The following is a 22,845-nucleotide window of genomic DNA, read 5'->3' as shown; positions in this document are numbered from 1 at the left end:
GCGCAGTCCATGTGTAGCGTATATATATATATATATGTGAGATTAATTTGATTCCTACCCCGTCACTTGTAGTGCAAGATAAGAAAAAAAAATATGCAATTGCATCATGTTTTAGCTCCTTGCTTAGTTATTATTCAATGTTGCCCCTTTAGCTCCTTGCTTAGGGGTTGTTTAGATCCAGGGGCTAAACTTTAGACCATGTCGTCATATCAAAGAGAATCTTGGTATTTAGAAGTATTAAATAAAGTCTAATTACAAAACTAATTGCAGAATCCCAGGGCTAAACCGCGAGACGAATCTAATGGGATATATTAATTCATAATTATTGTATGATTACTGTAGCATCACTGTGCCAATCATGAATTAATTAGGCTCATTAGGTTCATATCACAAATTAGCATCCATCTGTGCAAAAAAGCTTTATAAATATATTTTACTATATACTTCTAAATGGTAAGATTTCTTTTGATGTGACAGGAGCTAAAAAGAAACCCCTGAAAACAAATAGAATGTTAGTTATCCCATCTTGTTACAATAATTAATACCATGTTGCATCGCACTCTTCATAAGAAGGGCTCGGCCGGGTCTCATCAGCAGTCACACCGAGCTAGCTAGGTTGTGTTTGAGTTACGTTCGAAATAATTGTGTGCGTCCTGCTCAATTACCTACTGTATGGGCTGTCTTCAAAACTTGTCCATCCGACCGCCCACATCATCGATCGGCGCCGTTCATTTGAGTTGACCACAAAACCATAATCAAGTGCGCGAATTAAAGTTTGTACGATGTGGTTTATGACCGAATAATGTGCGTCGCCGTTGGGTCCATTATTCGTTCTTCGTCCCCGATCGATTATCATCGCGTGCATTTTGATTTCAGAGCGAGGAAGAAATTAAACAAAACGCAGCTGCATGCTGCCAAGTGGATCGCCCCGACGACGCGTCTAATTGGCTGGGTTACACACATGTGCAAGCCAAGGCCACACGAATTAAACCAAGCAACGAAAGAAATGCTTCAAGCCTCGCCTATCTTACCCACCGCTGTCGAATGAGAACGTACCTGCGCCACACGTGTCGATCGGGCCGCCGCAGACGAGACGATATAGGTACACGTACGTACAACACACTGTTGCTTTACGCGCCTACAGTATTTACATGCGTATATACATACATATATACATGTTTGGATCGTGGCAGATATGGAACATTGTTGTTCAATCACCTCGTGTGCAAAGTGACATCATTCTGTCTATCCCTGTCCTTTGTTTAACAGTCGAAACGACTTCAACCTATTTGTTGCATTATGAATTGCGATTCAGTCGCCGCATGTGCAGATCATAGGCACACATGCTCTGCGTTCTAGCTTGCTTGTATATGCGGATATGCCTCTAGCTAGCTATATATACGGGTACCATGCATGCTTGCCTGCAAAGCTTTGGTTTGTTCTTCAGCTCCGATCAGGCGCCGCCTCCTACGACCTTGCGGCTTCCATGCTCACTCAATGGGCACTACAACTCCCGTAGCCGCCATTGCACCCCGCACCCACAAGCACCTCGTCATCACGGTCGAGATCACGCAAACCATGCTGCGGCGCCTCCTCGCCGTCGCCGCCGTCGCGATGCTGATCGGGCCGGCGGCCGGCCCGCCCGGCGGGGCCGTCGTCGTCGTCGCGAGCCCGCCGGCGGACCCCGTGCAGTGCTCGTCCGGCGGCGGCTGCACCGTGTCCAGCGCCTACGGCGTGTTCCCGGACCGCTCCACGTGCCGCGCCGCGGCGGCGGCGTACCCGGCCTCGGAGGGCGAGCTGGTGCGCGCCGTGGCGCGCGCCGCGGCGTCCGGGGCCAAGGTGAAGGTGGCCACCCGCTACTCCCACAGCATCCCGCCGCTGGCGTGCCCCGGGAGCGGCGGCGGGGAGGGGCTCGTCATCAGCACGCGGCGGCTGGACCGCGTGGTGTCCGCGGACGCCGCGGCGGGGAGGGTGACGGTGGAGGCCGGCGTCACGCTGCGGGACCTCGTCGCGGAGGCGGCCAGGGCCGGGCTCGCGCTGCCCTACGCGCCCTACTGGTGGGGGCTCACGGTGGGCGGCATGCTCGCCACGGGCGCGCACGGGAGCTCGCTCTGGGGGAAGGGCAGCGCCGTGCACGAGTACGTCGTCGGGATGCGCCTCGTCACGCCGGCGCCGGCCGAGGAGGGGTACGCCAAGGTGCGCGTGCTCGCCGAAGGCGACCCGGAGCTCGACGCCGCCAAGGTCTCGCTCGGCGTCCTCGGCGTCATCTCTCAGGTACGTCCTACTCCGCATCCACCACCTGCTTCGTTGGTTGGCAAGCGTTTGTACTGCAATTTCTTTTTCTTTCAGAAAAGGGTATTCCAAGTTTTCAAAAAGAATAATAAATTGCGTTTGTACTGCAATTATTTTCACGACCTTGCCTGAGGACATCTTTCATCAAGAGGAAGAAGCACTAGACTAAACGTGACTTGGAATCAACGACGAAGAATCAGGCTCTCGTTTTTTTCCTAGCAAATCAGTTTCTTAAAAGCAAGATCCATGATGTGTTAGCAAGAACATGTACGTGCCCGCTTGCACACTCAACTCAAAAGCGGTGCGTACCACAACATTTATTCGTGGAGTGCAAAAATCTTGATGAGCCTTGGAGTAGAGAACATGCATGGCACATCAAGTACAACCGGAGGATAACCGTCGAAAGCACCACGCTGTTAGGCTGTTGTTGCCACACGTACTGATTCTTCCATAGGAGCGATGATCGACCACTTTACACCATGCTGCTCCTTCGCATGCCGGCATGGTATAAGCGCACTTTTCTTAGTTAGTCATTTTTTTTAAGGTACTGGTTTGGGATTGCTCTTTTGGAGCAACTCCAGCAGGATCCCTATTTGAATCCTTGCTTTTTAAAATAAGAATTGGTAGTAAAAAAATTTATGTTACCGGGGTTCCTATTTAGCCCCCTAGAGTAGGACTCAGATTTCCTCTCGCGGCCCCTTCTCCCGTGGGTGGAAAGGAAGGCCCCTACTACTCGGTGCTCAGCCATGGAGCCCCGAGCTCAGCCACGGAGCACCATGGCCCTTCCCAAGCGTTGCCCGAGCTGCGCCGTGGAGCTCCGTAGGTCTACCCCTGAGAACCATCCGACCTTAACCGTGGAGCCCTGCAAAGCTACCCCGAGCGCCGCCTCATATTGGCCATGGCACTGGCTGGCCTCCTCGAAGCGCTGCCCAAGCTCGGCCATGGAGCTCGTGAACCTCCCCCAAGCGCCGCTCGAGCTCGTTTATGGAGTCACTGGCCACAGAAGCATCGGGGAAGAGGGAGATAGAGGAGAAAGACGTAGATGGGTCGGGGAGAGGGAGACGGACGAGCAAGGCCGTACCGGCAAATCCGGAGGCCCTGTGCGAAACTATGAATTGGGCCCTAGTACCGTCGCTGCGGCCTGCGAGTGCCCAGTGAAATTCGAAAGGTGGAAGTGCAGACGTCACGACTCGTGTCGTGCCTGGCGAGAGGTGATAGTGGAAGCGGAAAAAATTGCACTGCAGTCTGCAGATTCGATTGAAAGACAATGATCGAGCAGCATATTTCTTCTTCTATGACATATTTGGGCTACAGTTGCTTCATATTGGGCCAAAAGATAACTAAAACAAAGCCTACTATATAACTATACCTAGTATACTCATTATATTTTGTGGGTCCCTGAAATTTGGGGCCCTGTTCGGTTGCACGAGCCTAGATACAGACCTGGGATGAGAGAGACAGATGAGATTCGAGAGAGAGAGATACACAGAGAGATGCGTTGGAGAAAGAGAGTAGGGAGAGATGCATCGGGGGCGAGGGCGTCGGGACAGAATGCTTGGGGAGAAAAAAAAATAAAAAATAAACATGAGATATTCACAGATGGACCCTCACCTACCACATGAGAGTAGGAGCTGAAATGCAGAGACTGTTGCTGGAGTTGAGGTAAAAGTTATAACACTAGAAAAATAGGAGGAGCATCTACTAAAAAAAAGTGAGGGTTAGAAGTATGCTCTTATAGATCTAAGTTTGGTAGTGTTGGGCCAACACCAACAATGCCGATCAATTCGTCTCTGATTCCGCTCGGGAAAGGATCAAGCAGACTCAAGGCAAAAGGATCAACATTGGCAGCAGCAATGAATGGTACATTGGTCCCGGACAGATTCCTTCCCTAATTGGCAAATGGCAACGCTAGCTACCACATCGTTGCCATTTTGAGGACGTGGCCCCCCATGGATGCGCGTCATTGGTTGCCTTCCAATTTTGAGCCAATTCCCTCAATGCCATTAAAATTTTAGCCAATCCCTTGATTGCCATTGACCCCACATGTCATAGACACAAAAAAATCCCTTCAATGCCATTTAGTGGTATGGGTGGGCAAAATACCCGAAACCCGAAGCCCGAACCCGAAAAACCCGAGACCGAACCCGAACAACCCGAACCCGAAAAACCTGAACGAACCCGAACAACCCGAACCCGAAAAACCTGAACCCTAATTCGGGTTCTAACCCACGGTACCCGAAATTATTACGGGTAGTTCGGGTATTGGGCCACGGTACCCGAACTACTCGAAATACATCCCACCCCATGTATGTTTACTCATTGCACTTGCAGCCCAGCCCACGAAACCCTTAACCCTAACCTAGACTGCCGCTGCCGGCCAGCCGCACAGGCGCACAGCCCACCCCACACCCCAGTCAGTCACGCCGCCACTACACCCGAGTCGCGACTTGCGAGTCGCCCAGGCCACCAGCGCCCCTCGCCCGCCGACCGCCGCCGCGCCACCGCCCCTTGCTCGAGGCGACCCCCTTGCTCGCGGCGACCCCCGGCGGCCGGATCCAGTGCCGCCCCTCCTCTCCTCTTCTCCGACCGGATCCATGGAGGCATCTGGCGCCTCCCGCTCCTTCCTCTCCCTCCCTGGCAAGCAGGCGAGCCGGCTCCGGATCTCGCCCTCGCCGCAGTGGCCGTCGGGGCGGCCGCCTCACCGGCTCCCTCTGCGCCAGGCCGGCGGGCGAGGAGCTGCGGCCTCCTCACCTGCGCCGGGCCGAGGAGCTGCGCCGGCCGGTGCGGGCGTGGGGTGGGGCAAGCCTCCCCTACTCCAAGGGGCGCGGGGCGAGCGGATCCCGGCCGCGGTGGCAGAGGCCCCCGTGGGCGCGTGGCGGCTGCGGTGGCATGCAGAGGCCCGCCGGCCGCCCGCTGACACCTCCGCCCCGCCCGTCTCCCGCGGCGCCTCCACCCCGACGGTCCGCCGCCCCTGCCCCGCTGGTGCCGTCGCCCCCGCCACGCCACGGATGCCCACACGGCCCGTCGATGCCCCCGCAGCCCGCCCCCACCGCGCCGCCGACGCCCAGCCCCCGGCCCCGCCGCCGACGCCCAGCCCCCGGCCCCACCGCTGACGCCCCCGCGGCCCGCCCTCACCGCGCCGCCGACGCCCCGCCCTTTGTCGGCCCTCTTGATATCGGGTAGTTCGGGGATTACCCGAACCCGAACCCGAATTTTCGGGTACCCGAAATGTCGGGTTTTTGTTATTTCGAGCAAATTTCGGGTATCGATTTTCAAAACCCGAAATTTCAAATACCCGAAAAGCCCGACCCGAAATTTTCGGGTTACCCGAATGCCCAGCCATATTTAGTGGCATTCAAGGGATTGGCGAAAATTTCAATAGCATTCAGGGAATTAACTCTCCAATTTTCTAGGCTGCAATAGGCGGACAACAGCTTGATTGAACAATAAATGGCGAGCCGACAAAAATTTGGACAATAAATGGGATGCACGTGCTACAAATCTTTTGCTGCCCATGTGGTCCATGCTGACAGACAAGCTGCCTCATTGTTCCGGCTCATTCTCAATCCATGTGAAAGAAATCGTGCTGGTAGCCTAAGAGAGTGAGGGAGTGAATTAGGTAAACTAAAAACTACCTCAAGCTCCAACTATTTACATATAAATTAAACTAAGACATACTATTTAAATGTACAACTAGTGTTCTTCTATTGTGAAAACTCCCATCCCAAAAGAGTTATGCAACCTATAGCCAATTCTATTAAGATTCTACTCTATGAAAGTAAAGGCACACAAGATTACAATAAGTAAATGCGGAAGCTTAAAGGAGGGATGAGAGAAAGCAAACTCTTTAACACGAGGATTTATCCCGTGGTTCGGTTAGCCACAAAGTCACACCTATATCCACGTTGTTGAAGCACTCACAAAAAGTATTGCTTCTCGGCCACGAAGTCTCTTCCGTGAACACAATCACGGTCACCTTGGCCCCGAATTCCACTAAGGAGCTTCACCAAGAAGAGTGGGGGTCTCCACGTCCCCCGCACAAAGATGTCGTCACCGCTCCACACCAAGTCGGAGGGTCGATGACGTTGCCGGCAAGCTACCAAGACTCCAAGGGGCCGGCACACCGATTACAAGAGGTGGTTCTCTCCTAGAACCAAGGCATAAGGCACACAACCTTGCTCACTCACTCACTCAAGAGCTAAACTCGTGCTAGACCTAAGGATTTTATCAATTTGCTCTTTGCTTGGCTTGGGGATGTTCTTCAATATGTCTAGGGTCTCTCTGAACTCCAGCAAGCTTCAAATGACTGGGGAACTCATATATATAGCCCTCCATGTTGAACTAGCCGTTTAGAGCCGTTAATCCTTTTTCTGTGTAGGGCGGCGGATAATCCGACCCTATCTTGACATGGGCGTCGGATCATCCGACCCCACTAACTTTTCCACCGTAGCCGTTGTTTTTTAAACTTCTTGCTAATGTCATTGTCCGACTCTTTAGTCCGACGCTCTTTGAGTTGATGCGTCGGATCATCCGGTGCAACTGCCAAATTTGAATTCCAAACAACGGTCACTGATCATTGTCACTGCTTATTAGTCCGACGCTCAGAGAATGCCACATCGGATCATCCAACCCTGAAAGCAATTTTTCAACTCGAGAAACAGGCTCTCTGGTGAATGCTCAGAGCATTAGTCCGACACTCAAAATCCATGCGTCGGATCATCCGGCTGCACTGGTCGGATAGTCCGACCCTGGGGGTGTCGGATTATCTGGTCACACTGTGTTTTTCCTATTTCATTGTTGCACTTGTCCAACTCGTCTGCGACTTGATATCTCTACGGTGGGTTGGATGTCTCGTCGGTGAATTGGACATCTCGTCTCAATGGTGCATTGGACGTCTCGATGGAGCATTGGACGTCTTGGATATTACTTGGACTCTATCCAAGGGACCTAAAGAATTCTACAAATATGATCTTGCAAACTCGTTAGTCCCATTAATTACGTTGTCACACGATCACCAAAATCACTCGAAATGGCCTAAATGGAGCCATGTTCGTTACACCATGGGCCATTCCCCCTCCTCCCATGTCCATAAAGTTACTCGCTCTACTTCAAATTATATATATTGTTTTGATTTTTCAAGTATATATATGCATAGTATATTGTTAATGTGTTATTTGGAAAAATCAGAAAAATTAATACTTTTTGAAGGGTAAAAATAAATACTTTGGAACGGAGGGAGTAGGAGTACAATTATTTATACAGTTAATCAAATATGAACTACAAGATAGAGCACACAATTGTTAAGACAAATTTAATTTGTCATTGACATTTCATAATGGGATTGATTATTGCAGGGAAAAAACAACTGTCAACTATTACTTTGAGACTTCTAAATAAATGATGCATGATTTATTTAGAAAAAGTCAAAAGCAGTGTGCACTCATGGGTGGCAAGAATATATATTACTTTAGACCACGATATTCTTCTTTTCTTCACATGCCCGGCATGGCGCAACCCGCTCTTTTATTTTAGCTAACATAAACCTGTTTTAGGTACTCATGGGTTGATATGATGATCTTTGACATCGGTGGCACTCCGCCCAATTTTATCTTCATTCATCCCCGGACGGGCCGGGATGAGTTTTAGGTTCTCCAAATTCTTCCCCATATATAGTCTAAAACACATGAATCAGTGAAGAGAAGCCGATGCTCATATAACAAAAGAACGAGACTAAACCGAAACCCTTGGTGCATATATAGTGTTCAAATTAATTAATAAACCATCCGTTTCCTTGTTTAAGCCCTATGCATGTCTCGCTCCTTCGTTCCCAACATCTTCTTTCGCCCCTGCAACATCCTCTCTACGCTGGCCGCGTCCACCTTCCACCACCATCGTCTTCATTTCTTGCACTCAGAGCAAAGTTAATAATACAACCAGCTGCTAGCTATAAAAATCCTTACAGCCTACCTCTCAAGCTATTTATATAGTAATTGTCCCTTCACTATTAATGCAAGATCAATTTGTCTCTCTCACAAGATTCTTAATTCTTGTGTCGAACCCAGCTGCAAGTTTGCAATCCGCTTCTATTCTCTCCTCTTCTCTCCACCTCAGTATTTAGTCTGCTTGTAGTCTGTTATAATACTTACTCTCGAATCAAACGGCATGAGAGAGTAAGTGCAGCAAACAATGGGCAGACAGCCCAGCCTGGTCCGATCCCAAGACAGAAAGGGTCCTAATTAATTAATTAATTAATTAATTCGGGCGGACGTTATTATCACGCCGTGTGGTCACGCTTCAGTACTTATGTTGTTCTTCATCTTTGTTGCGTTTCAATTAAATGGCCACACAGATACAACTGCTTAGCCTAGCGATACTCCAACGGTTGGACGTGACAAAATGCTAACCACCCATGCTGTCCAGCTCCCACTAATCTCCACTCAGGCCAATCTCGCTCAATAGGAGTGCTATAGAATGTCATATGTATTAAATGTTATGCTATATTAGCAAATTTGCTGACATGATAGAGTTATCTACAAGGAAAGAGGAGGATGAGTTTTATGAGATGAGAGAGGAGTGTCATCACCATGTGGGCCTCACCGTAACCCTCCATGTAGAATGATTCTCGTAGAATTGATTATACCGCCACATAGAACTTTTAACGTACGTGGCACCACAATAAATGAGAGAGAAAGAAGAGAGAGATAAATTAACTAGATCTCACGCAAGATCTAGTGTTAACACATAAATCAATATGCTAGACACTACTAGTTGTGCACTGTGAGTGAGGTGGTGTCTTCATGTAAATTGGAAACAAATATGATATGTGGAGAACGAAAATGAGTTTAATAGGAATACACGTCAAGACATCATGGGTTATAGAGTGTGGTTTATATAGGTGGTGTCTTGATGATATGACAACATAGACACTACCCATAGATAGTTTGGGTTGGGATTGCCCTAACACTCCTCCGGAACAGTTACCATGTTTCTAATCTTGATAACCGTGCGATGACACTCCCCACTGAGACTGATCTCATAAAAAGCAAATTGGCTTCAATGCGTACCTCCCAGTTACTCCCTCCACCCCCAAAAGACATATTTTTAGAAAAGATCAAACATATTAGTCATTCTAAAAATGACCTTGTTGCCCCTAATTACTATAGCAATTGTGATCAGAAACTATGTTGTTTATTTGGTTTTCTAGATCTTCAATAAATACATTTGCGTTGGAGCTAGCATTTGATTGGCTTTATGCGCTTTTCTATATATTTTTTAAGTACTTGGTATTACTTTAGTTAGATGATCTTATTACAAGCTAAACAAATATGTATTATAAAATATTTTTTATTTTAAATACTAAAACAATAATTTTTTTGGAACCGAGGGAGTAGTAACCATGATACGAACAATTTATAGATTAGATTCCTTCTAACTACCTAGTAGACAACAGAGCATGATGCATGGTTGCATCATATAGGTCAAAACAACGGTTGTTTAATTTGTTATTTTGTTGCACCGCAAAATATTGGTGCAAATGAGAATTATTGTTCACTCAGACCATGGAAATGTGTTAATGAAACGGCTGCCTGTATGCGACGTGACGACGCAGGTGACGCTGGCGCTGCAACCTCTGTTCAAGCGCTCGGTGACGTTCACCGAGCGGGACGACGGCGACCTGGAGGAGCAGGTGGCCAAGTTCGGGTACCAGCACGAGTTCGCCGACATCGCGTGGTTCCCGGGCCACGGCCGGGCGGTGTACCGCGTCGACGACCGGCTGCCGCTGAGCGCGCCCGGCGAGGGCATCCTGGACTTCATCGGCTTCCGCGCCACCCCGACGCTGGGCATCCAGGCCAACCGCCTCGCCGAGGACCTCTTCGAGCGCGCCGGCAACGGCACCGGCAAGTGCGCGGCGTCGCGGCTGACCCACGCGGTGCTGTCGACGGCCGGGTACGGCCTCATGCGGCGGAGCGGCGGCGCGTTCGCGGGGTACCCCGTGGTGGGGCCGCAGCACCGGATGCAGGCCTCCGGCGGGTGCCTGGCGGGGCCCGAGGACGCGCTGCTCACGGCGTGCCCCTGGGACCCGCGCGTGCGCGCCGGCAGCTTCTTCCACCAGACCACCTTCAGCCTGCCGCTGCGCCGTGCCGCCGCGTTCGTCGCCGACGTGCGCCGCCTGCGGGACCTCAACCCCAGGGCGCTCTGCGGCGTCGAGCTCTACGACGGCATCCTCATGCGCTACGTCAGGGCGTCCACGGCGCACCTGGGCAAGCCCGCGCCCTCCGGCGACGACGGCGACATGGTCGACTTCGACATGACCTACTACCGCAGCCGCGACCCGCGGCGGGCGCGGCTGTTCGAGGACGTGCTGGAGGAGATCGAGCAGATGGGCATCTTCAAGTACGGCGGCCTGCCGCACTGGGGCAAGAACCGCAACCTGGCCTTCGTCGGCGCCGCGCGCAAGTACCCTGGCCTGCCGGAGTTCCTGCGCGTCAAGGACGCCTTCGACCCCGAGGGGCTCTTCTCCAGCGACTGGAGCGACATGATGCTCGGCATCGGCGGCAGGTCGCCGACGACGGACGCGCCCGGGTGCGCGCTGGAGGGGATGTGCGTGTGCTCGCGGGACGAGCACTGCGCGCCGGAGCAGGGGTACCTCTGCCGCCCCGGCAAGGTGTACAAGGAAGCCAGGGTCTGTACCAGGGTGTCGTCGTAGAAACGCGGAATTGGTTAGGCACGTCTGGAATTCGATTTTTCTACAAATTGAAGCTGAATTCTACCGGGAATTCGGTTGATTTCTGCATGATCCCAAACAGAATTCGGCTGCCTACTCTGAAGTTCATCATCAGTTACATTCAGAGAGCACCGTATCCAAAAAAAAAAGTTGGATCATATGCACGTCGATGGAACTTAATTACCAGTAACTAGCGTATCAACTCATGCTCCCGCACGAAATAATTAGAGTTATTTTAAAAATAAATCATACAATAAATAACTAGAATTATCTATCTTACGCAATCGCATCTATTAAATATTCTAACACATATAAAATATATAATTATCATAATATAGTTGCAGTAGTTTACATCACACCTCCATGTTTATTTGATATATATAGTTAATTGAATTATATATTTATGAATTAGTGTTCTTATCTCTTCATCGTGTATGAATACAATGTGACACTTATCATGGGTAGTATTTTTATATAAACAATAATATAATAATGATAGAAATAGTAATTAAGAATTTTATAGCAATATACTTTAATACTTTATTATATTATATAATTTAGATTCAGATTTAGAGGTTACTTTAACTTTTAATAATAACAGAATGGGATAATTTATATACAAATTCAGGGGTCATTTTGCATTATTGTTTTAATGGCATAGGTAGTTAATTTACATAAGATTAGGGGTTACTTTAGATTTTTTTATAATGGCAACGTATCTAGTGGAAACCACAACCTTCGTGAAAACCCGTGCAAACTATGGAAAAAAGTTGTCTAAATTTACCAAAAAAATCACACATTTAGATGATATGATTATACACAACTTCGCAAAATATCTTGTCAAAACTCGACTTCGTTTGTGAGATATAAAAATAACAAATTTCTAACAAATCATGTGGACATTTTTCTGACTTGAAATTTGTTATTTTTATATCTCACAAATTGGACATTTTTCTGACTTGAAATTTGTTGTTTTTATATCTCACAAATGAAGTCGAGTTTGGACAAGATATTTTACAAAGTTGCATATCATCATATCATCTACATGTGTGATTTTTTGGTGAATTTATACGACCTTTTTGCCGTGGTTTGCACGGGTTTTCATGAAGTTGTGGTTTTCACTAGATACATTGTCTTTTATAATAGCAGAGGTGGGTAATTTAGATACATGTTTAGGTGGTTAATTTAGTCTATTTTTATAATGGCAGATGTGGGTAATTTATTAGAAAGGATAACAGATCCGATGACTATTATGATTAGAGTAGTCAGATGGATGGCTAGATGTTTATGACGTTTGTGAGAATTTCTAGAACTTCTCTATATTTTTAAGAGCGTACACCTAGGATCCTAGGTGGTTTCATATAGAGTCTTCAAAGGAATATCCAATTAGTAATAGTAAGATAAGATGACAGTAAATTTATGGTAAACGATATAAGAATTCAGGTTGAAAATTACAGAAAGTGAAGAGATTGGTGGGTGTAACATGGAACTCGCTGATGCCATTTGGCACCGCGGCAGCTCTGCGAAACTGCTCGGTTTCGACGAGATACTATTGGCTACCAAGGATGTCGTAGCCACTAAGCTGATGAGTGCCGATATCGCTCTTCTTGTATTCTAGTATCGCATATTCCTTCTTCAAATCTGACCTGACATGGATAGCGTCGATCGAGCACCCATTTCTCGTTCCAGCTTCGCTCCGAAAGCGTCAGGCATAAAGATAAACTATCCCCTCTGTTTGCATCCATAGCTAGCCGCGGGATAATAAGTCGTTCGTGATCGAGTTCGTCCGTAGCATCAACCCTAAACTTTTGGCCGCTGCAGTTCTTGCCAAACAAGCAAGTTGACAAGGTTTGGCTATAGCTTCACATCTCTTCTCTTCGTTCAGGCCAGACAATTCAGCCGGCCGGGCGGGCACACCGTAAGGCGCGGCTCCCGCGGATCGGAGAAGCCAAAACACGCATGGTGAAGATGACCTGCAGTTTCCTCAAGCAAGTTGCTGCAACTCCATGAACCGTAGCAACAAGCATGTCGTAATCGAGCAGACTAATTTCTTTTCACCAACTAGTAAACCAAGAGATGTACTGCGTGGATGTATCTCCTTGGAGTTGCACAGAGATCTGCAAGGTCAAATAAATCATCACGTGTACGTCCCAGTAACACTTCGACATATATTGCAATAGTTAAATGTAATGTTGCAACTATTATTTCCACATATTTCACAGTAAATTAGTGAGGTGACGCGCGGCTAGTATTGATATTCTAAATATATCTTCTATTTTTATCTAATTATTATTCATAAATTTAAATCTTTCTTATCACATGCTACTTGCTTCAGTAATCAAGAGCGCTTCTCTGCTGCTAGTGTAGTGGTGCCTCATTTTGCATCTTTTATTAGTGATGTGGCCGCATGGCAAACGCACAGCCCTAATTCTGTCACGACTGCCTGTCTCCTTGATCTTAGCTACTACCATTCGTTGTAGTAGTAATAACATGTTTTTTATCTGCCAGTCCTTGCAGTAATGCTGGCCACTGCTCAGTTCGACTGGCTCAGTTGTTTTTTTGCTAGCTTTCCTATTTTATGATCCTCTTGGTTTTCTATTTCTACTATGTATGATTCTGTCGTCTGTTGCATAACGCTATGTCTCCATAGCCTAGTTTCTGTTGGATAACAATCGATTCAAGTTTCTTACTTTTTGAAAACCAACAGATCTCCATAGTGCAGAGCACAAGATTCTGTTCAGAATTTTAACAACTTATGTTTATTTTCAAGCCTACTGAGCTTACTATACCAATCATGGCTTGATCGATATTGTCATGGTTCCTAATCTGCTTGTGGTGTTAACATTTTTTTTGAGTTTGTGGTGTTAATTGTGAGGTGCATAGTATCTTATAGCAATGTCGGCAACAAATCTTTGGAGGGTGATAGTCTAATATAGTGCAAAGCCTAGAACTATCTTTATTTTGACTAATATAATCGTGAAAGTGCATTTGAGATTTCAATAATATAATAAGATATATGTGTGCTAAAACATGTTAATTGTTTGTGTAGCTAGTATCCTATAGGTATGCATGACATGTAGCTTGATATGCAAAATGATGGGTAAAAATATATTTATTTCGCACTGGTGGGTAATTTATAGATATGTATATGAGTATTTTAGGTTATTTTTTTCGTAATGACAGTGGTGGGTAATTTTAATTTTTCTTTTCTCTCCGATTAACGTGAGAATTTTTAGGTCTCGAAAGCGAATATGGAGGCTCTGTTTGTTTGCCAAATAATAAGATAATAGATAGATGTTACATGAAACATAGTCTCAATGTTGCGGCGGAAATTTTTTCTATCCTAGAGTCCAACAACATAGTCATTTTTGCATATCATTTTTTATATATGTTATAAATAATGATCTCTGATGTTGTACTAGTTAATTTTAAATATTTCGTCGGAGTGTCCGAGCCATCGGATGTTCGGGCGCAGTGGCGGATCCAGAATAATTATTAGGAGAGACTTTCTTCTATATCTAGATAACTTCATAACTTTAATATCTCTTCACAGTGTATTCATGACAAAAAAAATTGTAGGGGCAAGTTTAAGAGAGGCTCCATGGATCCAGCGGTTATCCAGCGGCGGTAGGAGGGGCTGCAGCCCCTCGAGACCCACCACTGGATCCGCCCCAGAGGGCTAGCCGCATTGGCGTACGTCCTTGATTGTGTTCTTCATTCCTTGGCAACTTGCCTATAAAATGGGCAGTTTGCTCCGTGCTAGTTCATTGTAACCTGCTAGCTAGCACTCGGATCCATCCAGGATATCCTGAGCATCGAGCAAGGGAAAGTAGTAGCAGCGGCCATGCCAAAGGAAATCTCAGTCGTCGTTCTGGCAATGGTGGCCGGCCTTGCGACGATGGTGCCACCGGCCATGGCGGCCTCCGGAACTGCAACTTTCTACACGCCTCCTTACACACGTACGGTCGATTTGTCACAGCTTTGCATTGACGAACGTGTGCACAGATGCAAGTCTTTTCCTTCTTCTATATATGCGTTAATATTGAAGAATAATATAATGCAGCGTCGGCGTGCTTCGGGAACTCGGAGGAGGGTGTTGACGCAAATCTCAATCAACACACGAACGCACTAGATCGTGCGGCGCGAGAAAGAGCTCGATGCAGCTCTCCCTGCGTGGAGCGGTCAAACCGGTCTAAGGAACCGGTCAGACCGGTCGCCGGTGAGAATCGGCAACGGCCGACGAACGCGAACCCAGGACGGACCCGTCAGAGTAGGCGCACGTAGGTTTGTTCTAGGATCGACAGGCCACCTAGAACGCCTTCAAACATCACGGAGACGAAGAAAGAACAGCAGATGAGGTTGGAAAAACTAGGGTTTGGAGAAGAGGATAAAAAGTAGAGTTTGTATTGATTTTGTTCGATTGGATTCCCTAATCAGCCGTGACCCTTTATATTTATAGGGTGAGGTGGACTTATCCCGCAAGAAATCCTGTTTACAGATCTAAATTTATGAAAAACCCTAGTTGTATTCGGACTCTACCTGGACCGGTCAGACCGGTCGGTCCCTGCCGGACAGGCCACAGTGCCTCGACCGGTCAGACCGGTCGGTCCTTGCCGGACAGGCCACAGTGCCTCGACCGGTCAGACCGCTCGGTTAGACCGGTCAGACCGGTTGGTGCCAATTTTGGCTGTGGGCCAAAAAAAATTCTTCTAAGCCAAAATTGTCTAAGGGCGATGATTAAAACTACATCGGCCATTTTTTGTACTAAAGGCGATAAACAATTATCGGCCATGTTTTTCTCAAGTCGATGTTGAAACAACTTGTTTGGGCCGCCACACCTTCTTCATTGTCGCCGACGTCTTTGGCACAGCCTCCACTTGTTGTTCCATTGCCTCCTTCTTGCGCATACGTTGCAGCCTTCGCTTCTGAGTATGAGACTCGCTTGAGGGACACCACCTCGGCTGTAAATACTTTGAATCTTCCTCCTTGCTCTTCTCATTCTCTTTGCTGCAATCAACATCTTGCTTGACCGGATTATTGCTAGCAACAATCGGTCTTTGTAGTAAAGCATGATTTGGATACATAGGAGGATATTGAATATAATATGATTGCATATGCATCCTACTATAATCCATAGATGTATAAAAGTAAGGATACCAGCAATACCATGGAGCAATCGGTCCACTAAATGAAGTATAATTAGCTTGACTCGATTGCTCTTAATGTCTTGACGATGATCCCGTATCCTTGACTTCGCTTGGTGGCCCCTTATGTCTCTGAGCACTACCTTCCTTCTCATATTTGGCCAAAAGTTCCATAAAACTCGGCCTTTTCTTGATTTTCGAGGAGTTCCCAGATTTACTGGGCGCACCGGTCAGACCGGTCCCATGACCGGTCATACCAGTCCCATGACCGGTCAAACCGGTCAGACCACCGCTATGGCCGGTCAGACCGGTCAACTTGTTGTCGGCCTTCTTCTTCTTGTCTTGCCCCCCCGAGTATTTTTGCGCCTTGAGAGGTCTGTAATGTCAGCTTCTTTTCAGGTCTTTCATCACCAATAACTACATTTTTCCCTTTTGTCGATTCGGCTTGACTTGGCCGAACTAACACTTTGGAATTATTCAATTCCAACATATGCACCGGGAAAGGATTCTAATCAATTTGCATATTAGAAATAACCAATCGTCCTTCATTAATGGCCGATTGAATTTGTCTATGTAACACATTGCAATCATTAGTAGCATGTGAAAAAGTATTATGAAATTTGCAATATGCTCACCGCTTCAACTCTTCAAGCGGCGGTGGAGTTTGTGACATCTTGACATATCCAATCCTATATAACTCATCAAATATCCTCTCGCACTTGGATACATCAAAAGTAAATCGTTCATCTTGCCGATTTTTCTGAATCGGCTTAAGAGCAGAACAAGTAAATGGTTTACCTTGAGATGGCCAAGCAAACTCAGCAGCATACACATCATTAGACTCATCGTCCGAACAATTTGAATTGCATTCTAAAGCATGCACACTAGAACGATGATGCCTATGAGATTCTTGAGACTCTTTGCTTCGGCTTTCTACAGCCAAAGCTCTTTGATGCACCTGAGTAAAAGCAAAGAAATGATAGCCCTCTAATCTTTCTTTAATATGAGAGCGCAAGACATTAAAAGCCAAGTCAGCTAAATTTTTTTCTGCAATATTCACACTAAAGCATCGGTTTTTTGTATCGCGGAATCGTCTTATATAATCATTGACAGATTCATCACGCGATTGTCTAACCGATGTCAAGTGAGACAATTTAAGCTCATCATGCCCACAGAAAAAATGCTCATGGAACTTCTGCTCTAATTGTTCCCATGAACCAATAGAATTAGGTGCCAAAGATGAAAACCATGAGAAAGCGGTTCTAGTTAGAGATAAAGAAAATAAACGCACTTTTAACTCGTTTATTGAACCAGCTTCTCCTAATTGGGCAAGATACTGACTAATATGCTCAAAAGTACTCCTAGTATCTTCCCCACTGAATTTAACAAATTCAGGCAACCTAAAACCAGCACGGTATGCAACCGAATCAAATGAAGTAGGATACGACTTTTGGTATGTGCGGGTTTTACTTCTAACATCCACTCCAAAACTTTCTCTAAGCAGATTAGCCAAATCATTCTTATAATCCGTAAGCATTTTATCGAAATTATTCGAAGAATTTGGCTGTGTGAATGTAGATACCTCACGCTGGTTTGGAACAAACTGACTGGATGGACCGGTCGGTAAGACCGGTCGGACCGGTTGGGGGGAACCGGTCTGACCAGACCAATATACCGGTCTGACCGGTCACTACCGGTTTTGCCAACGCTGCACATATCGGTCGAACATCTCGTCGGAGATAGGACCGGTGTGTGGCACTGAATTCCTGGAGATTTCTGGTGGTGTGTACTGAACAATCTCGTTTGTTCGGCTAATGTTGGCCGAACCAGGAATACTCATAATAGGATCAGTGTACGTGAGTGTAACAGTTTGACCACTGAAATAATTCATTGGCATCTCATATTGAGGTTGACTCGTAGGAGATGCTGCCTATGGTTGAGTAACATAAAATTCAGAAGTAGAAACAAATGGAGGCTCATCGGCTGATTCTGGTTTTTTACTAGCCGATTCCTTTTCCTTAGAGCTAAGCCAATTAACCCAATAAACATCACGTTCAGCTAGCAATTTCTGAATTTGTTCCATAGTAACACCAGAAGGTGGAGCAGTTGTAGCAGGTATTACCTCAGTAGATGCATCCGAGGAGGTAGAAGCGAAGTCGATCTCCTTGATCTTGGTGACATTGCCGCGTCGATCGACCTTGATGCTCGCAAGCGCCGCTTGTAGATCTTCTTCATCACGTTTCTTCTTGTCCAGCAGTAGACGAACGTCCTCCGGAAGATGCTCATATGTCAAAGGAATGATGTTCTCCTTGTCGATTTCTGTGTTGGAGCCCATCTTCTTTGGAGTAGATTATATTGGTTTTATTAACCAAGATCTTTCTTCCCCAGTGCAGTAGCCAAAAAGTATGTTGACGCAAATCTCGATCAACACACGAACGCACTAGATCGTGCGGCGCGAGAAAGAGTTCGATGCAGCTCTCCCTGCGTGGAGCGGTCAGACCGGTCGCCGGTGAGAATCGGCAATGGCCGACGAACGCGAACCCAAGAGGGACCCCGTCAGGGTAGGCGCACGTAGGGTTGTTCTAGGATCGGCAGGCCACCTAGAACGCCTTCAAACGTCGCGGAGATGAAGAAAGAACAGCAGATGGTGTTGGAAAAGCTAGGGTTTGGAGAAGAGGATAAAAAATAGAGTTTGTATTGATTTTGTTCGATTGGAATCTCTAATCGGCTGTGACCTTTTATATTTATAGGGTGGGGTGGACTTATCCAGCAAGAAATCCTGTTTACAGATCTAAATCTATAAAAAACCCTAGTTGTACTCGGACTCTACCTGAACCGGTCAGACCGATCGGTCCCTGCCGGACAGGCCACAGTGCCTCGACCGGTCAGACCGGTTGTTGCCAATTTTGACTGTCAACAGAGGGGACGATGATCGCGGCATTGAGCGAGGTCTTCTGGGATGGCGGCGCGGCGTGCGGCGACGTTACGTGGTGAGGTGCACCGGCGCGACGAACCAGGGCGTGCCGCACCCGTGCACCGGACGGAGCGTCACCGTCAAGATTGTCGACCTCTGCCCCGCGGGGTGCCGGGGCACCATCGACCTCTCGCAGGAGGCCTTCGCCGTCATCGCCGACCCCGACGCCGGCAAGATCAACGTCGAGTACAGCCGGTACGTCGATCGTCGCGCACACGTGTACTAGCATTGGCATGGCATGAGCTAACGCGTCTGACAGATTTATGGGTTTTCTCTAATTATGGTTAATTTTGGGCACTGTAGGGTTTAAGTTTACTTGACGATCGACAGGCTTTGGGTGACGACGATACCAAGTGAAGGAAATAAATGTGTGCTCCAGCACTCAATATGTTTGTACTCAGGAATATCTAGGCTTTCTAAAGTTCTAGACATACAGTCTACTGTATGCTAGATTCAGGTTCTGCCTGCTTTTGACATATGTTTGTACTCACTGTTCAAAGTACCTATTTTTTTTTTCAAAAAAGTATGTTGGTTCGCTTGATGTGAACAAAAACTTCATTCCCTTGTCCAAAAAGAGGTGTGAAAGTTCGATTTGTTTTTGCTTGAACGCATGAAGTCGAAACAAAACCATCACCAAACGACATGGCATTCAATTAAGTTTGCACAAAATGCTAAATTACGTATATGGTATGTGTATAGACAAACTTCGAATCTAGGGTACCCTGCCCCTGCGTCGCCTCCCGCTCGGGCGACACGGGCGGCGACCCAAACCCAAGCCGCCGTCACCTCCATGCGGCCTGGGCGCGAGCGGCTCCTGGCGATGGCGAGATCTGGCGGATCCGACGGCCATGCGGCCTGGGCGCGCGCGGCTCCTGGCAATGGCGAGGTCTCAACGTTGGCTGCGCGACATCACGGAGTTGGATCCGGCATGCGGTGCTGGCCGTGGTCTGCTCCTGGCTCGGCGCATGCATGGCCGCAGCACGTCTTCTGCGGGGTGGAAGTGGCCGTGGAGACGGTGGGCTGCGGGGCTACGACGGCACCTTGGCCCGCAGCTTGCGTGCGCCGTCCGGCGGCGCTGTTGGAAATAAACCCAGCGCGATCATGTTCGCGGCTGGGGGGTGCGTGTGTGCGCGCGGGTGTGTGCGCGCCGGGACGAGCAGAACACGATCGTGTGTAGCGATCGTCGTGGCGTGAGTGGAGTCGAGGATCGGGGGAGCTCGTTCGAGCGAGTCAGTAGGAGGTCGTTGGATCGGCCGCATTGGGCGCGTCATCCTCGGTCCGTGGCGTGCGCGCGTTGAGCGCGTTGTGAGCGCCACGGCGGAGCCGCCCGGGCCGATCGGCGACGTAGTGGGGTAGCGCGTGGTCGTGGGCATGTCCACCAGGCTATATAGACTCCTTGTAACCTTGTGATCAAGCTACAGCGAGTAATTGAAGAACGGCATTCATCGTCGGGCATTTGAGCCCGAAATTCTCCCATGTTACTGTTCATCGTCTACCTCTCGCCATCCAAAATTCGCTCTGCGTGGTGTCCAATTCGCGAAGCTAGCGGGTCGGTGAGTTCGAGGGAGAGGTGGTGCGTAGGCTGCGCATCAAGTTCCTGGCCAGGGATCGCTGGAGGTGTGAGTTCACCGTCCAACCCCTAGGCGGAGCTCTGTTCGCCGCTCGCGGCGTCGATCGGGAGCTCCAACAAGTGGCATCACAGCCGGTACATGCCCAAGATCCTGCGCTACTACCTCGAGCCCGAAGCTATGGCATTGGTTCCGCAGGGTGCCGGGGGGGGGGCTCGGTGTCGATGTCCTACCCGGTGCTGTCGCCGGCAGGGTACACGGCGTGGGCGATCAAGGTGGAGGCGATCCTCGACGCGCAAGGCCTCTGGGAGGCTGTGTCACCGTCGGGCAATGGCGTGGTGGACGCGCACAAGAACAAGACGGCGTGGGCGCAGCTACTGCAGGCGCTACCCGAGGACATCCTCATGCAGGTGTCCACGAAGAAGACGGCGTAGGAGGTTTGGGAGAGCCTCAAGACGAGGTTTGTCGGCGCCGATCGTGTCAAGACGGCGCACCTCGCCACACTCAAGGGGGACTTCGACAAGCTGTGCATGGTTGAAGGGGATGCGCTGGACGATTACGCCGGGAAGATCAGCGGCATGGCCGCGAAGTTCGCCGGCCTCGGGTCCACGCTCGATGACGCCGCCATAGTGAAGAAGCTGCTCGACACCGTGCCCGATCACCTATACCCAGCGGTGGCGGGGATCGAGCAGTTCTGTGACGTCGAGAAGATGTCGTTCGAGGAGGCGCTCGGGCGCTTGAAGGTGTTCGACGAGCGTTCGCGACGTTGCGCTCAGCTCGCAGGCCGACAGGGCACGTCAGGCGGCCATGGTGATGGTGAGCGGCTCCTGCTCACGGAGGAGGAGTGGCGGGCGCGGCACAAAGGCAAGTCCGGCATCGGCAGGTGCTTCAATTGCAGAGTCCGCGGTCATTTTGCCCGGGACTGCCGCAAGCCCAAGAAGGAGACGGTCATGGCGGCCGCGGAGGATGTCGGCGAGGAGTCGACCGAAGCAGCCCTCCTGTGAAGACCGGCGTCGGTGGCGCTGGGTTTAGGGGTGATTGTTGGAAATAAACCCAGCGCGATCGTGTTCGCGGCTGGGGGGTGCGTGTGTGCGCGTGTGTGCGCGCGGGTGTGAGCTCGGGTCCGGCCGTGTGTGCGCGCCGGGACGAGCGGAACGCGATCGTGTGTAGCGATCGTCATGACGTGAGTGGAGTCGAGGATCGGGGAAGCTCGTTCGAGCAAGTCAGTAGGAGGTCGTTGGATCGGCCGCATTGGGCGCGACATCCTCGGTCCGTGGCGTGTGCGCGTTGAGCACGTCGTGAGTGCCACGGCGGAGCCGCCCGGGCCGATCGGCGACGTAGTGGGGTAGCGCGAGGTCGTGGGCGCGTCCACCAGGCTATATAGACTCCTTGTAACCCCGTGATCAAGCTACGGCGAGTAATTGAAGAATGGCGTTCGTCGCCGGGCGTTTGAGCCCGAAATTCTCCCGTGTTACTGTTCATCGTCTACCACTCGTCATGCATCGGGAGCGATTGGGAGCTCCAACAGGCGCGATGCATCGGCTGTCTGGCGGCGCGGTTGGTGCACTGGCCTGGGCAGCGAGTGGCGTGGAGCTTCCTGGGCCGCGCCAGGTGCCACTGCGACCCATGGCCCATGATGCGTCCCTGCTGGGCTGCCTGGTGCGTGCTGCATTTGGTCCAGCCTGGGCTTTGGTCTGGTCCTCCGCTTCCTGGGCTCCAAAGGCTAATGCGACAATGAGGAGGCTACTTGGCTACATGCATTCTGCGACTCCTCTGCTCGACACTGCGGAATGGGTGGCTTGGCAGCGGCGCTGCCCCTGTTGGTCTGGCTAAGGTCGCAGTTTTTTATTTTTATATTTTTCATTTTCGTTTTTTACAAAGATATATTTTCATTTTCGAAATTTACAGAAATATACTCCGGCCGCCCCGCTGCCGGGCGGCCGGGACCTGGCCGCCCGGCAGCGGGGCGGTAGGGGCATTTCTGAAAAAATTTCGCGGAGAAAATTGCGTTCTGGTCCCTGGGGGCCGGTCGCCCGGCAGCGGGGCGGCCGGCCCTGGACGCCTGGCTGCAGGGCAACCGGCTCTCCCACCCTTATATAAGGGTTGGCTGGTCCCCCACCCCTCATTTGCATCACTAAAATT

The 22,845-nt window shown here is 49.3% G+C and overlaps 1 protein-coding gene and 1 pseudogene across 1 annotated transcript; both read left to right on the top strand.

Annotated features, from left to right (window-relative positions):
- Window positions 1-1,407: 1,407 nt before the first annotated feature.
- Window positions 1,408-11,141, top strand: LOC120693536 (L-gulonolactone oxidase 2-like). The gene is made up of 2 exons (XM_039976989.1): window positions 1,408-2,274; window positions 9,902-11,141. The coding sequence occupies exons 1-2, from the start codon at window positions 1,414-1,416 to the stop codon at window positions 10,997-10,999; spliced, it is 1,959 nt and encodes a 652-aa protein (XP_039832923.1). The 5' UTR covers window positions 1,408-1,413; the 3' UTR covers window positions 11,000-11,141.
- A 3,720-nt stretch (window positions 11,142-14,861) lies between these two features.
- Window positions 14,862-19,445, top strand: LOC120688822 (annotated as a pseudogene).
- The last annotated feature ends 3,400 nt before the right edge of the window (window positions 19,446-22,845 follow it).

This window comes from Panicum virgatum, chromosome 9N (assembly GCF_016808335.1).
Source record: "Panicum virgatum strain AP13 chromosome 9N, P.virgatum_v5, whole genome shotgun sequence".
Taxonomy (NCBI): domain Eukaryota; kingdom Viridiplantae; phylum Streptophyta; class Magnoliopsida; order Poales; family Poaceae; genus Panicum; species Panicum virgatum.
Note: the sequence above shows the minus strand (reverse complement) of the source record. Positions and strands in the feature narration are given on the sequence as shown.

Coding starts and splice junctions, on each gene's coding strand:
- LOC120693536 (XM_039976989.1), top strand. CDS start 1,414: ATGCTTGCCTGCAAAGCTTTGGTTTGTTCTTCAGCTCCGATCAGGCGC. Junction 2,275..9,901: donor TCCTCGGCGTCATCTCTCAG/GTACGTCCTACT, acceptor GTGACGACGCAG/GTGACGCTGGCGCTGCAACC.